This window comes from Echiichthys vipera (genome assembly GCF_963691815.1).
Source record: "Echiichthys vipera genome assembly, chromosome: 5".
Taxonomy (NCBI): Eukaryota; Metazoa; Chordata; class Actinopteri; order Perciformes; family Trachinidae; genus Echiichthys; species Echiichthys vipera.
In genome coordinates this window covers 11,866,910-11,882,561 of record NC_139830.1, presented here as the reverse complement: position 1 = coordinate 11,882,561, position 15,652 = coordinate 11,866,910, and the positions used below count along the sequence as shown (strand labels likewise).

At 40.3% G+C, this 15,652-nt stretch overlaps 4 protein-coding genes across 6 annotated transcripts in view; 2 read left to right on the top strand and 2 right to left on the bottom strand.

Annotated features, from left to right (window-relative positions):
- Positions 1-958: 958 nt before the first annotated feature.
- On the bottom strand, positions 959-3,797 carry mrpl44 (mitochondrial ribosomal protein L44). Its single transcript, XM_083914632.1, has 4 exons — positions 3,619-3,797; positions 1,980-2,448; positions 1,705-1,883; positions 959-1,450 (listed from the first exon to the last, which is right to left on the bottom strand). Exons 1-4 carry the CDS (start codon positions 3,792-3,794, stop codon positions 1,276-1,278), a joined length of 999 nt encoding a protein of 332 aa, XP_083770758.1. The 5' UTR covers positions 3,795-3,797; the 3' UTR covers positions 959-1,275.
- Positions 3,798-4,064: 267 nt separating this feature from the next.
- On the top strand, positions 4,065-6,018 carry dnaaf1 (dynein axonemal assembly factor 1; the record flags this gene model as incomplete). The annotated part of the gene is made up of 2 exons (XM_083914187.1): positions 4,065-4,998; positions 5,087-6,018. 2 exons carry the CDS (start codon positions 4,065-4,067, stop codon positions 6,016-6,018), a joined length of 1,866 nt encoding a protein of 621 aa, XP_083770313.1.
- A 497-nt stretch (positions 6,019-6,515) lies between these two features.
- On the bottom strand, positions 6,516-11,497 carry mffa (mitochondrial fission factor a). 2 transcript variants are annotated; one of them, XM_083914633.1, is made up of 8 exons: positions 11,345-11,497; positions 10,140-10,348; positions 9,648-9,817; positions 9,448-9,530; positions 8,473-8,637; positions 7,593-7,649; positions 7,297-7,384; positions 6,516-7,209 (listed from the first exon to the last, which is right to left on the bottom strand). In XM_083914633.1, the coding sequence occupies exons 2-8, from the start codon at positions 10,342-10,344 to the stop codon at positions 7,078-7,080; spliced, it is 900 nt and encodes a 299-aa protein (XP_083770759.1). In that variant the 5' UTR covers positions 10,345-10,348; positions 11,345-11,497; the 3' UTR covers positions 6,516-7,077. The 2 variants fall into 2 exon arrangements, with proteins under 2 accessions (XP_083770759.1, XP_083770760.1); XM_083914634.1 differs by having other exon boundaries at positions 9,651-9,817.
- Positions 11,498-12,722: 1,225 nt separating this feature from the next.
- The window catches only part of egfem1 (EGF-like and EMI domain containing 1), a 56,435-nt gene continuing 53,505 nt past the window's right edge, over positions 12,723-15,652 (top strand). For both annotated transcript variants that reach the window (XM_083914614.1, XM_083914613.1), the window contains exons 1-4: positions 12,723-12,950; positions 13,961-14,095; positions 14,294-14,403; positions 14,680-14,784. In XM_083914614.1, the coding sequence (XP_083770740.1) occupies positions 12,874-12,950; positions 13,961-14,095; positions 14,294-14,403; positions 14,680-14,784 (427 nt within the window). In that variant the 5' untranslated portion in view covers positions 12,723-12,873. The remainder of the gene's footprint in view (positions 12,951-13,960; positions 14,096-14,293; positions 14,404-14,679; positions 14,785-15,652) is intronic.

The following is a 15,652-nucleotide window of genomic DNA, read 5'->3' as shown; positions in this document are numbered from 1 at the left end:
TGGTTCCTGCCGTCGACTTCCGCCTTCGCTTAGATCCCGTTAAGCAGACTACGACCCGCTTATCTTTAGTTGTTTCCAACCGGTTTGTTCCGGAGGACTAAACATGACTTAAGTCATACAAATAAATCAATGCATGAATAAATGTATATGTAAATAGAAGAATACATAAATGAGTAAATAAATTAAATACATTTATTTCTACGTTTTTGTTTACCTACATTTATTTATCGCTGTATTTCTATCCATATGTAAATGAGGTAGGAGGTCCCATTTATTAATGCATTTCTTTGTTTTTACTTTTTATTACTTTGTTTATTTATACATTTATTTATTGAGACTTAATTGTTTCCTCAATAATTCCAATACATTTTCTAAAGGACCTGGTTTGTTAAGCTACTTCGTGTATGTACTGCGTAGTACCGTTCTCACCGGTGTCGATGACATACTGTAAATAGAAAGTAGGCGACTCGGAAGACCACGTTTAAAACAACAGATCCCGATGGTTGGAACAGGGCATGAACTATCTTGTCCCTTGAAAAGGACCTCTTTGCTTTCTCATGAAAATGCACAGACCGCTCTTTACCACATTAGCGCCACTCCGCGGATGGACATTGTCACTGCAAGACCATGGAAAGTGGGGTGGGGCATGAGAGTACATCGTTTCTGTTTTGCCTAAAATAATGAGGGGTGGTCAGGTTAATCCGATGCAGAGAATCAACATTTCCAGGGACTAGATTTCATGTCTGCCACTTAGTTGAATACTTTCCATCAGACATGTTAACAGATGACTTATTAAAAATAAAAATCGAATGGAATATATTTTCTAATCCCCAAGCAATAACCTACAACTCAAGTAAGGCACCACACAAAAATTATCCACACACCAATCATAACAGCATACACAGTAACTTAAGGACAAAGTCATGGTGTTCACATACTTATTACTTTTTTATTACAGATGAAGAACATAGTATAGCATAATACCAAGCAAATGGCAATTGTATTATTTACATGGGTAACTTGCTATTAGGGCTATTCTGTTCCTTATTTATTATTAGTTTTGCCCTCGTTTCTTTGTCTGTCCTTTGACTTACTTACCCGACACAAACAATCCGGACAAGTGCACTGCTGGTTGATATTAAATAAGGTAGATGGGGACCTTCTTTTCCTCAACTTTCTCCCTACAATCAAGTCTGTTATCCACAAACAAGATATAATATCCCAAATTATTTCTCGAGTAGATCCAATTTAAATGATCTTCTGCTTGTTACCTAATTAATTGCTGCTGATTGATTGAATTAATGGCTGCTGATTCTGCTGCGGTGGAGAGAAGTCAAAGGGTCTGTGGTTCTCAGTGTAGCCGTAGAGTTTCCGGAGGGCCACACGAGCTGCCTCTTCCTCAGCTGCTAGGAGTGTCTCTCCTGGACCCTGAGCCAGTAGTTTCTTGTCACTGAATTAACACACATGAACAAAACCCTCAAGAGGGTTAAGTATACTAGACAGATTATTCACAAAACACTTTCAACCGTCAAGTATATTATAAATGATCTGCCTCTTACTCAAACCTTAAGTGTGACTTGTAATGTAACTTGATTTTTAGGACATCAGATTAAGACTCCAATTTTATTTTAATCATTTTATAATTTTACAGTAAATCTTAAATGACTGTAATTTGGGTAACAACATCCACAACAGCACACATACCTGTACAAGCCAACAAAGTATAGTGGCAGGACGGTGCTGGCTGCAGCAGACCTGATGAGGCGAGGCTCGGGCAGTGGAACGTTCCTCTTAGTAAGCTCCTCCACCAATAGTCCCATGGGGTCGATAACTTTCCACAAATCAAACAGGTCATTCCCAATCAGCTGAGTGACCAGGAAATCCTACAGAGAGGGTGTGAAGATGGGGACAGATTATATGACAAATGTTATTCAGACAAAATACTGAGTACCCATAATACACTGCAGCAAGCCTCTTACCCTGAGGAACAATCCAGTTTGCTCTGCTCCACTGCTCTCCTGTAGAGCTCCAATTACTGCCATGAATGTAGAATGAAGCACATCATCGGGAACAGGACAAGCTGCACTCATGGTCAGGTCTTCAATGCCGAGATTCCTTGCTACATAGGTCACAACTGCTGAACTGGTTAGGTGCCCTACGATGCTCTCCAACCCCTCGCTCGGCAGGCTCGGAAAGTTGGCCCCGCACCAGTCGGTCAGGAAGCTTTTGGTGAAACCTGCACCTTCTTTACTGAGCTGAATATTATCTTTCAGAACAAGAGCCGTGATCTCTGAGTCCACCCCTAACCCCTGCCTCCTCTCTTGCTCCGCCTGTAGGTAACAAGGATTGATGAAGGCTGTTTTCAGTACCTCCAGGGAGAAATTCTCGTGGAGACGGCTGCTGAAAGCCTGGACCTCAGCATGGTAATCCCAGTGAGGCTGTTGAGAGCTGGAAAAAAAAGTCGACCATGGAGTTAACAGAGTCCGGACTTCCTCTACAAAACGGGGTCTTACATACTTGCAAAAAATGGTTACTACTACTAACCATAATAAAAAACATGACAACGTTCTGTATGACAGACATTCTTACTATTTGTACACTACTTTAGTCGTTTTTCTGCCATCAGAAGTAAAGTGTCAGAGGATTACAGAAAACACTTTGCTTCAAATTACACTCATTATTAAAGGTTGAATATGGAGAATGAGCAGAACGCCGCCATCTTGTGTCTCAAGATCGTAGTCGCAACAACAAAAAATCATTCAAGAGATCAGCCTGCTCCATGTCAAGTGATGAATCATACAGGGTAACAACTCATTTTGACTACTCTTGACTATTACAAAAACTGGAAGCCTTTCTCTGAGTGGTGTGTAATCGATTAACTAGCTCTCAACTCAAAATGGTTCCCTGTTTCTGTAGCAACAACAGACAACCCTGGCAACCCGACTATTGGGTGGTACAATGTAAACAGAACGTGACAGAAAGTCATTGTCAAGTCCATCAAAAAAATGATTAATTCAGACTAAATGTATTTTTTTATGGAAGAGCAATACTTCATTATGTACCCCTCAAAACGCTCCGTGGGTTGAACAGAAGAAAAATATAAATATAAGATTCTACATACTCAACCATTAAATAAAGAATTATGATACAATGAGAAGCACACACTTGGGGCTAGAGAGGAAAATGTCTTCACTTTAAAAACTGTGGAAAGAGTAACACATTCGCTGCTAAACAAGACTGCATTGACATGCATTGTAATGTACTTATATTCATTATATGAAGTCTACTAAATCGGCTAAAATGAACAAATGAACGCATTAATAATGTTAAATTAATAACAAGCACATAGTTACTATATTTTGCACTTAAGTGCTCAGTATTTTTTTAATTGTTATATAGTAATTATACAAGAGTAAACAAAAATAGGATTTACCATGTGGTTATTTCATAAAGACTGCTTATTCATTGAATAACCAGAAAACATTCCATATGCTGTATAAAATGACCTTTAACAGGCTAGAAGATGTTGGCCATATCGCCCAGCCCGACCAATATTATGCATTAATGGCCTTGAAACGCTCTCTAGTGAACTCTTGTGTTAGCTAGCGTTAGCCTCACCGTGGCTTCAGTGGTGGAGGTCCTTCGAGCTTTAACTTCCTCGCCATGAGGCGCTCGTACGATCTCATCCATCTCTTTTTCTCTCTAACCTGAGATAATGACACGTTTCTGCAAACGCGCTGACAGTGAATTCCTAGCGTTAGCACACCGCGACTTATAATGTATCCTGACGCCATGTTGACCACAGACACCAGAGTGCAACAGTTAAATCTGTCCGACACCGAACAAGAAACAACATCCGGCCAGCCTGAGCGTTCCATGGTTCCTAACCCTAACGACCGAGCGTTACCATGGAAACAAACATAAACGTTCACTAACGTCCACTAGCGGAGAGGATTACCTAGGGAAATTTACGCGACTACACTTCTTACAAATTGCTCGAATACGTAGTTAGTAGAGAATATTTCTATTTTTCTTGCTTCGTATTAAGTTATTTTTTTTTGACGATGTCCACTCATGAAGTCCAGGAAACGATGGGAGATAACGCGGTGAGTCAAATGGAAAGTGGAGACGCCGAAATAACGTCTTCTTTCAAAGATAAAGTGGTCCCTGTGATAAAAGATGGCGTTGAAGAAAACAAAGAAAAAATGGAAAAACATTCTTGGCCACGAATGACCAAGAAGTTCCTAAAAGACCATTGTAAGCAGAACAAACTTTACTCGACACCTTGCCTGAATGACACACTGTACCTGCATTTCAAAGGGTTCTCCACCATTGAGAACCTAGAGGAGTACACAGGACTGAAGTGTCTCTGGCTGGAAAGCAATGGGCTTCAACGCATTGAGAACCTGGAGGCCCAGACTGATCTGCGCTGCTTGTTCCTTCAGCAGAACCTTATATACAAGCTGGAAAACCTTGAACTTCTGAAAAAGCTATGCACCCTGAATGTCTCCAACAACTACATACACATGATAGAGAACATCTCCTGCCTTCCTGATCTGAGCACTCTACAAATAGCCCATAACAAGCTGGAGACTGTTGGGGACGTAGAACATCTTTGTCAGTGTCTGGCAGTCAGTGTGCTGGACATGTCTCACAACCTGTTATATGACCCTGAGATCCTGCTGGTTCTTGAGGCCATGCCAGAACTGCGAGTGCTAAATCTAATGGGAAATGAGGTGGTGAAAAAAATCCCAAACTACAGGAAGACCATGATCGTGCGTCTCAAGCAGCTCACCTTCCTCGACGATCGCCCTGTGTTCCCCAAAGACAGGGCATGTGCAGAGGCATGGGCATTGGGAGGGTTGGACGGGGAACGTAAAGAGAGGGAGCACTGGGAAACACGAGAAAGGAGGAAAATTCAGGACAGCTTGGATGGCTTGGCAAAGATTCGAAAGGGGGCCCTGGAGAGACAGCGCATCAGAGAGCTACAGGAGAAAGGTAAATTGTTTCCAACTTTTACTACCCTAGTGCACACCCAGTAAATGTGGATTTGCATCTCTAAACATTATAAGCCATTTCATTTCAGGGGCGACTGAGGCATACGCCACTCCAGAGACTCTGTGTGAGGAAAATGACACCCAGATCCTGCCATCATCAAAGGGAGAGGTGATCCAAGCCTTTGTGCAGGACTGCCTGGATGCCCATGAAGAGTTCTTGCAGAGTCAATCAACACAGGGGCCCTATGAACCTCAGCCAAACTGCGAACTGGAAGCAGAGCCTCAAAGTCATTGTCTACAGAGGGAGGAATCAGAAAAAGATGACCAGGAGAAATCACAGATAGAGCAGCTTGTGGTAGAAGAGAGAGAGGGAATGAATCCAGGGCACTCAGCACAAGAGCAAGAAAGTAATGCAGGGAAGATGCTTGAGATGGAAAAAGTAGACGAACAACAAAACCAGTCATGTGGAATCCAGTTCAGGAGAAATAAAGCAGAGGGAGAGCAGGCAAACATTAGCATGCCGTTTGAAAAGAAGCTGCCTTCTCTAGTCAGGACGGCTCCTCCTGAGTCAGACGAGGTCATACCAGCACATGGTCCCGGACCACAGGTTACAGAGCTGGAGGATGCAGACCAACTGGAAACCATTCATCTTCCACTTCATCGCTCACTATGTATTGATGACCTGCCTGATCTGGAGGACGTGGACACAGAAGAGTTCACAGCAATGTTCTCTTCTCAGCAAAATTTCAAACCTACAATAGAGGTTATATCAGGAGGCTGTGATGAGGATGAGCCAGTTGGGAATCAGAGTGAGGACACCTCCACCTTTGGTCCAGATAAAAATTCATTGTTCTTAATGAGCGGCTGCAACAAATCCACTGCGGTCCCTAGCAATGTTTCATCATTGATGCATCCAGAAGACGGGGATACCCTCGAGCCACTCATTTTTGAAACAGCAGGAAAGCCTAAACCAAACCAACCCTTTTCTCCACCACACTGCCTGATTGAGGAGCTGGACTGATGCTTTCAAGGTTTAGAGCATTTTTGTCCGATTAGAGTGACAAACTGATCTCACAGGACACAGGTTCAAATTTAATGTCTTAATGCTGGCAGACAATAGACCGGCTGTGCAAGGCTGCTAACAGCCAAACAAAGGGCAGTTTTAGTTTTAAAAAAATGATTTTTTTAGCAGTAATTGTTATAGTGAAATGTAATTCATTGTTTTAGCATGTTTGTGTTCAAGACTTTCAAAGCCATTCTGTTTATACGGTTAATTGTTACTGTAAAAATAAATAAATCTTACATGTTAATTCTTTTTTAAATATTTTCCTTTAGTGGCAAAAGCTTTATACCTTCATATTAGGTTAACACTTTAAGAAAGACTTCCATACACACTGACTTTAACTCAGTTTTCAGTGAATTTCAAGACAGACAAAAATACATAAACCTAACCACATTCATTTCAATTCAGCGTTAGGCAGAAATTATGGTTAAAAAATATAACCAGTGTAAAAAAAAAACAATTTTATACAATGTCAGGCAAATGTGAGAAACACATGATCCTTCTTCACAGAACGACAAAATGATATCGATGTGTGCATTTAAAAATACAAGACAACATGTAATATGTACAATTTTACTAAATTGTATTACATTTCCCAGTTCAAGTCACATAATCTTCTCTCCACAATAAATAATAAACATGTTACATCTCTACATTGCAGCTCCATTTTCCAATTTTGGTAAACTATGCTTTACTGTATCTGTGGATGACGTCTTTCCAAAGCCGAGTGACATGGACAAATATTTACAACAAGTCATGCTTAGCATAGAGCAAGAAGATTTGTAATAAAAAAAAAAAAAACATGAGAAAGGATGAAATAAGTGTAAAAAAATAAAACTGTACATGTATTAAATAAACCAAATCAAAAAATAAGCCCTAGGGGCAACAAGCCTTGTACACATGGTACAAGGTCTTCCTCACACAGGGACTGAGTGCAGCAGGTAGCTAATATTTGACACATAGAATAATGGATAGTACGTTCTTCTGTCACGGTGATGGCAGAAATACAGCCCGTTCTTAACGCCGCAGCCACACCCAGGTGTTGACGAGCCAGAAAGCTACAGTGACTGAGTACAGGATCATCTCTCGCTTTGTTCGCTCCTTGTTCTCCTCTTCCAAATGTTGGAGTCTTCTGTTCAACTTTATGAGCTATAAATAAATAAATGCACAATAGTATTATTCCACGATTAGCTCTTATGCCACAAGATGGAGATAGTCTGTTTATCAAGAACGAACCTGACGTCGAAGCGTTGTCGCATCAACCACAGTCATATCATCAGGCCCCCCCGTATCCATTGAGACTTCATATGTTGATAATGCAAGCCTGAAAAAGAGAACAGCAAGTCTGAGAATGACTTAACTCAACCACAATTCAGACAGCACGTTTTAAATCTATAGCATAAGTTATCAATAGCAACCTAATTTAAATAGCTGATTTTTCTACACTTATTTGTTTGACCTCAAATAAGAACGGAGAGGATGAGGAAAAGGACAAAGGATCAGAATGAAGGTTAAGTGCCAGGTGAAGTTACCTGGAGTCATGCAGGGGGTTGGAGGTTGAGGCTGACCCCCCTCGCAGTGATGGTTTGCTATAGGGGATGGGGAAAGACAGTGTTGGGAAAAGGGAAAAATAAGAAAGATAGAGCAACATATACACGGAACAGTGTTGCACACATGCACACACCTTGCACCTCCTTTGCATAACCACACTTTGTGTGTTTTCCTGGAAACGGCGAGGCTAATTTCATTTAACACTCATTAAAGTGCAGGAAGGAAGAAATAACCCTGAGTAAGGTGAAAGCTGAACTGTGTACGCAAGTATTTTAAGGTTCTATATAACACCTTTAAAATGGATGAATATGCTCTGCAGTTTGTTTACAGCTTTTCATGATACAACAAACAAATTTCTTAAAGGGGATCATTAACTTTCTTTCACAATTAAATCTAAACTCAAAATGGTTGCCCACCACTGCCTGAAGGTAGGTTCAATAACTGCTACTTGACTGATGTACAGTATGTCTAACAGTAATGACCTGGACCAAACTCTTTAAACAAAAGAAACACAAGATGGAAAGGTACATCATGCAAAATGGCTACATTATACTGTGTATTAATTTTGTTACTGAATGTTACAAATAGTCAGTTAGAAATGGTCACGTAATGCCTGAGACTACGACACAAACACTCCCAACCTTTCAACATAACTAGGGGCCAGACAACTTTTAAGAAACACCACCCTCTACCCTTAAAACAGGGTTCTGGGGAGCAGAAATAAAAGTAGTTTTAAGTAAATGTAACGACACTTTGAGGAAGGGAAGACAGCTGATGTCGTAAATATTGCTGTCTCTGGCCAATATTTAGTAAGCCATGTTTTTTTTAAAGCAAAAAATAACCAGATGATTGAGAGGTCACCTGCGAGGGTTCTCGTCCATGACCTCCAGGACCTGCTGGTAGGCCCGACGTGTAGTGGACTGGATGAAAGATAGAACACCGCTAGCACTGTACAGGTTGTGTTCTTCTTCACTCACGGTGAGAGGGGGGCAAGGGTGGACAGTGGCTGGGGGGGATGGGGTCGCACTGCTCAGTGCCCACCATTAAGATTCAGAATCAAAAGGGAAGAAAAAGAGGAAACAGAAGGAAAACAAGGAAGGAAGGAGAGGGAGATAGATAAGGAAAATAATCCGTCCCCAACTTTACTAACTTTGTAAGAATTGCAACCAATTGAAAGCAGGTAAAAGTAATGTTGCAATAATAGCAAGTAATTTTACCTACTAACAGTGCTCTACTAACATGTAATGCTCCCATCAAAAACACATAAAAAGAAATGTGAAGTAAAGGCGTTGGCAAGCAAATGATTCCAACCTTGATTAGATTACTGAAAACAACTGTCTTGTTCTTGTGATGACCTTGTCAATAGTACTAGGACGTCACATGCAGTTGTGTTGAAGGAAGGTTATTGAGAAATTAAGTATTTTTGCTAAATAATAATCAAAAAATGTAAAATATGTGTAATTCCCAATCTGATAATAATAATGTTTTAACTAAACAATAAAGGTACAGGCAAGTAAAATAGACCTACATTCAAATAAGTAGAGTACAGTCAGTAAATGTAAAGCCTGCATCACCATTTTCCTTTTAAAAGGTTTCTATTGTGTTTTCCTCTGTCCAAAAGTGTTGCCGAGAGGGGCGCGTGGTCTTTCTTTAAGTGAGTTTACACAATTAATAGCAAGCTTTTCAATCATTTCTCAGTATCCTGAAATCATTAAACATTACAAAGTCTGGAAATTATTAAATCAAAACTGATCAGAATATCAAATCTCATAGTGTTAATGCATTAGTGTCAATGACAAAAATAAAGCTGAATGGCATATGCAGACCAATACTCACGCAGAATCATTGCGCATCAGGTGACGGGCAGCTGCATTCTCACTGGCTGAACGTTCCCGCCGTACCCGTGATTGGGGCCGCAACTACAGAAAATGACGACAAATACTTTATTCAGCTTATGGTTTACTGTAAGGAAATTGCTTCAGTCAATGTGCTGAATTTTTTTTTTGCATTGTAAAATTTATTGCCTCATCGCTTACCACCTCCTCACTATCTGGAGCTGCCCGCTGCTCTTCTTCCAGGAAGTCCAGGGGCCGATCACTGAGGGTGAGGACTCTGGGTGGAGTCTTGAGTGATAGGGTTTCTAGCGGTGTTGACTGGATTAGGTCCAGGTCTCTGGGTCTGGGGAACTGGTTGTCATTACTATCTCCTGACAAAGAAAAGGTGTAAATGAAAGATTGATGCCTTTTCTATTCATGAAATTAATTTAAACAATGTGAGTTCAACGCGGGGTTGAATAATAACTTTAATCTTCACATGTATAGTGAACCAACATGGCAGTGTGACTAAGACTGTGTTTCACTTTCAGTCTTAAAAAATTGAAGTGACTGAGGAACTGGTAGAGGAACACTTATCTATCAATGGTCATAACAAAGCCACATACTATTATAGTCAGCTGACAAGCACCAATGACGTACGAGTTTGTGTGTGTAATAAAAGACTCTGAGCAGCATGGAAAACAGCATACTAACCTGCAATCACAATTCTCTCTGGGACCTGCATTATGACACTGTGGGGGACCTCTTGAGATCCAAGATTAGGATCGTCTCGAGCCACTTTGAGCATCTCAGGGATGCGCATCCTCTGGCTGATCCCTTCGGTGTAGTCCAGCTCATACTGGATACGGTTCATCTCCGCCATCTCTGCCGTGGGGGAAGGGAATGCTGCTCCGTTCATTTTGCTGGGAGGAATGATTTGTTCAGCAACACAAAGCTAATTGTTAGCCACAAAAAGGTCAAAAAGGGCAGAGAACATGCCAACATGAGAGATTGGTGTGCTCAGATTATCTTTTAGTCCTACTGTAAACTCTACTGGTACATCTTAATAAACTACAGATAGTCCACACTGATCCTAAAACAAGAGTTTCCCCAGAAAATATTGATGCAGCTGATGAGCTGTAGGCTGGAGCTACCGATGGAAATTTCTTGTGACACTATCACATGATGATAAGTTTAGTGCCTTCTGACCTTGCAGGCAGACACAAACCGAGACTACATTAACCAACTTGGCACAAATCTTGATCATGAGCTATAGAAGATCTGCTACAGCTTCTGCTCGCATTAGAGTATATATATGTGCTTTAACGTGAATACTAATATCAACAATAATGAATAATATTATTAGCTAATACTAGTGAAGCTAATAAAGTAGTTATTTGTTTAATGTTACAATTTAAAACTTAGTGTAGACTGTGGAGACATTGGCGCTCCTCTTTGTATGGGTTAAGGTTCATGACCTGTTTTATGTTTATTGATAGGAATTGTACTATATAATAATTGCCATATTTTGTATATATTGAGTTACTTGTTAACCGTACTATGGGCCTTCCATTATGTCCTGAATAAAAGCAATTATTATTATTAACATTCACCAACAGGGTGTAAAATGTGTTTCTGGTGAGTGACGCAAATCTTACTTAGCCACTTGTATATTTTACCAGCATTTGACTGGTAAATGGTGATAATTTTGTGCCTTGGTGATTCGCTAATAATCGCAATAATAAGTAAACTGCTATTATCGAACTCGGTGATTTCAGTTACTGTAAGCTGATCTGAGTTAGCAACGCTGACACAATCCTGAAGCTAACGTTAGTTTTGGTGAGACAGCGGACGTTTACGCTACACAACACATTAGCTTTGCGCCATTTCAAGCTAGCGCGGTAGTTTCGGTTTCTTACCGTTTGGCTTGTTGCTACGGACCTTTCCAGTGAAGAATGTATTTATTAAATATTAATATATTCTATATATACTTAGAATGGTACAGTTAAGTGCAGGTAATACAGATGATGTAGCTGTCAGGCATCTCCTTGTATTGACACCAGAGAGGAACCCTCCTCTCTTCTTCCGCTGTCAGTACCCCAAACAGGAAGTGTTACATCTAAGAAGGAAATGACGTAGTTTCACCAAGCGCTGAAATTAAAAACAAAACTTGGTAATTTGGTACAAGTTTACTTGTTTTTAGGTTCGATGTGCAATGATAGAGATAACCAATGATTTAATTTAATTTAATTCAATGTATTTTTTTTATCTCAACCATGTAAAACCTTCAACAGTAGTCTCTTACTGTCAACGTATTGCGTAATGCTACCTTTTCCTACAGCGTGGCTGTGGCTGAAGAGAGTCAACAATAAATGATCTTCTGATTAGGAATAAACCTTCCTGCATGTAGCTGAATAATGTCAGTCCACGCTGCTGTATTTTAACACCGGTCTTAGTGGTGGTACCTGAGAAAGCATGATATTTTCTGAGGTGGTTCATCATGTACAACGTTTGAGAACCGTTGTTGTAGGTATCCTTAGTTCTAGTGTTTTTTTTAGTTTTTTATTTATACTATATAGATATATATATAGATTTTTTTTACTTAACTTGCCGCTGCTTCAATTTCCCTGAGAGGGAGAAATAAAGTTGGTCTTAAACTAATGTTTAATGCAAATTATGAATCACATTTCATTATAAATGATGCATGTTATATATTTATTGATTTATACATATATGCATAAAATATTACAATAAAACATAGCATTAAATATATGCACTAAAACCCAAGTCTTATCATCTAGTCTGTCAGCCTGATGACCTGCATTACACTTAAAGGTGTTGTATTTCTACAATGCTGTGGGCCCCTCCTGTCTTCCTCACCAGATGACTGTCTCATATGGGTGGGTCGTCAGATGAGGGTCATCTTTTTTCTTATTAACCTTAGTGTAATAAACTATATGTTTAAGTAAATCCCTTGTCAAATTATGAGTCAGTTTGGGACAAGGCTTAATCCAATCTCATTTCCATACACATCATTAATAAATATGATACCAGTCTATATTTAGAAAACTTTTGGCGAGAGTTTCTTTGGATACTACTGTCACATCATGTAGCCAATTTATTTAAGGGATATTCTAAAAGCATGTGTGGTTTAATAGTGAATGCACAGGTCAATGTCGCCAGGGGTTTTGGGAGGTGGCCCCTCAGTGACTGTGGGTGGTGCGTTTACACGGAGCCATTCAAAGGCTGCAATATTGACAGACTAGTCGTCCCTCTGCTTAACCTGTGAACGGGGATCACGTCCGGATCTCGGGAACTATCAATGCAAGACCTTTAAATGATGTCTTAACGCGGACTTCCATTAATGCCGTGATGCGCTTCATTTGATGGACACAAAGGGTGCGCTGATTGAGTCTACTTCTCTCCGAGTCTTTAACCGGCTGAAATTATGTTCCCACATATTTTGTGTGCGATAATATTCAGCACTATGCACATCGCATCATCTTTGGAGCTGCAACTTGGCATGTAAGTGGCGCTTTTTATAATTTAGATTATTCCCACTGTTTTTTAATTTGCACATATCATAATAGGTGAGGGAGAGTTTTACGTTTACATGCTTTAAAATAAGTCAGAAGCGACACGTCATAGACCATGTTATATAGTACATATACAAATACAAGCACTTTACAAATTATTTAACTTGTCTGTCTGTAATTCTTTAACTTTCGAGTTTGTTCCGTTCAATGCCCACTAAGCGTCGCTCTTTCAGGTCCCCAGTGAAAATTGATGTGTGTTTTATAGCACTGCTGTAGCTTCCTTCTGCATAACAGCTTCCAGTGGAATTAATTTCTTTTTTTTTGTACAGTACTCTACCAGAGGGTTCCCAATTTGAATAGACTGCGCTACACATGATTGAAAGAATCGTTTTCATTACAGGAGAAGTCGAATACTTCCTCTAATTAACTTCAGGCGTCTCCATATAAAAGCCAGATGGTTTGTGGAAGAGGAGGCCACCTGGATAATTTAAGATACCTGCACTGACAAGACAGACATATGCAGGCTGCTTATGACAGAGTGCTGTACAGTACAAACCTATGTGCTGTATAATGAACTAGTGCACATTACTTCATGCATGCACATACATGAACATGCAATCAATTCTGGAGAAAATAAATGAATTTCCTGTGGAATTTGATTGTCCAAAAAGTGGATATTTTTTCTGCACCTTTGATCAGGTACATTACACCAAACAGGAAGCTTTATAATTGTTTGACAAACAATGTGTCTGTGGTGAGGTGATGTTCATGCAACTGAACATGTGTAAAACATGTGGGAGTGCATGTCTGCTCGACATCGGAAGCCCTATACAGCCTACCACTCAACTCAGTCAACCCACCTCAACATACAAACTTTATACATGATTGGAAAATGAAGTGCTCACATGCATGCTTTATTTCAATTTTAAGTCTAAAACAATTTCAGTTGCACCTCTTGTCCACCCCGTTCACATTATTTGTGTGTGTTTCCATTCACAGGCCAAATGTATGCGCTGACGAGGAGATGTCCATGTTGGGGGCCCGCCAGCCTTGTGTCCAAGCTTTTACCCGTATGGTTAAGGTGTGGAAGCAGGGCTGCACCAGCCACTCGTGGTGCATGGGCTATGAGAGAAGGTATACGGGAAAAAATACTTTCACACTTTATTATTGATCCTGTTCAATGAAGAAATCTCATTCAAGCACAGCTACAGTGGTCTAAGTGGCTAAGGAGTGTTTTACATATGCATCACTTCATAATTAGTTAATTTTGTATAAACCTATAATGTTACTTCCAGAAAATCCTGTGACAACAGTAGAATTTCTCCTCCTCAGGACAGCATACTACACAGTGTACAAGCAGTTGTACAGCATGGATTTGCACACAGTCTATAAGTGCTGCCCTGGCTGGACTCAGGAGGGTGAAGAGATGGGCTGTCTGCATAGTGAGTAACAGCATTATACACATATACTGTATGCATCCCATACAGTCCCCAGTGAAAATTGATGTGTGCTTTATAGCACTATCCAGTTTTGATATTGCTCTGAAGCTGTTGTGTGTGTATAACAATTCGATAGTTAGTACAGTACTAGGAAAAATTAAGCTGGAATGTAGCCTTCCTACTGAATAGATTGAGATCTTCATCATTTGTACATATATAACCACTAACATGGATACATACGCGACTTTGTTGGTAGTATATGATATTTGGTATCTGCAGGAGTATGCGGTGCCAATACATGTTTCAACGGAGGCCAGTGTGCAACGACCGGAGACCAGATATGTCAGTGTCCGCTGGGCTTCAAAGGGACGCGATGCCAATATGGTGAGTTCATTCCTTTCTGTCAATTGTCAAAAGTCAATTGTGTTTATAAACCTGCATGCTCCACTCGTTGCAGGGTTAGGGTTATTCATATACAGCATGCAGTGATAAGCTGAGAGCAGCTTTGTGAGTGAGTGAACTGACTTACATCCTCATAGGACAACATGTTGTTAAAGCTTTAATAGGCGCAGTTCAAACCTTATGCTTTCACTTTGCAAAAGCAGAATGAGCCTGTAGCTGCTGTGATTGGATGAGGCTGCTCTGTGGGGAGTCTCTGAGTAGTTAAAGGTAGAAGAAGTGCTCTCAATACCCTTGGGAGGAACGGTTTCCTTTGAAGGCTAGAGCCTGGAGTGCTGTGGCTAACCGAGCTGAGCCTCCACTCCATTAAAACGGTATGCTAATGAGGGTATATGCAGTTGTGGTTTCATTTGGTTAAAAAGTAAAAGCATAGAACACATTTTGTCATACACGAATAGTAGCTCAACGTTTCTTTAATGCATTATTACTCAAATTAGTTTTTTGTCATTGGGCTAAAATATGCTACTTGTTAGCTTATCTTAACGTAAAGACTCTAAACAGGGGGAACACATAGCCTGGCTCTGTCGAACAGAAGCAAAATTCACCTACCAGCACCTCTAAAGCTTCCTTATTAACATAGTGAAGCTCAATGACAAGTTTTGTGCTAGACTGTTTGCTGCCTGGGAGCAGTAACTTCCCGGAGGCTGTAGTTGACTGGCAAGTGCTCAGAGGATTAAACAGATGAGCTATAACGTCCTAATCAGTGATTTTAAGAGCAGCTGGTAGAAGGGTTGTACTATAAAAGCAAGCTAGCTGGTTGCCCCTGTTTACATTCTTTGTGCAAGGCTAACTG

What these genes read in the sequence shown, in the direction of transcription:
- mffa (XM_083914633.1), bottom strand. Translation starts at nt 10,344, where the DNA reads ATGAACGGAGCAGCATTCCCTTCCCCCACGGCAGAGATGGCGGAGATG. An exon ending in AGAGAGAATTGTGATTGCAG is followed by an intron (nt 9,818 to 10,139) that starts GTTAGTATGCTG and finishes TTTCTTTGTCAG; the next exon opens with GAGATAGTAATGACAACCAG. An exon ending in AACCCCCTGCATGACTCCAG is followed by an intron (nt 7,385 to 7,592) that starts GTAACTTCACCT and finishes TCTCTTTTTCAG; the next exon opens with GCTTGCATTATCAACATATG.
- mrpl44 (XM_083914632.1), bottom strand. Translation starts at nt 3,794, where the DNA reads ATGGCGTCAGGATACATTATAAGTCGCGGTGTGCTAACGCTAGGAATT. An exon ending in CCTCCACCACTGAAGCCACG is followed by an intron (nt 2,449 to 3,618) that starts GTGAGGCTAACG and finishes TTTTTTTTCCAG; the next exon opens with CTCTCAACAGCCTCACTGGG. An exon ending in AAACTGGATTGTTCCTCAGG is followed by an intron (nt 1,884 to 1,979) that starts GTAAGAGGCTTG and finishes CCCTCTCTGTAG; the next exon opens with GATTTCCTGGTCACTCAGCT.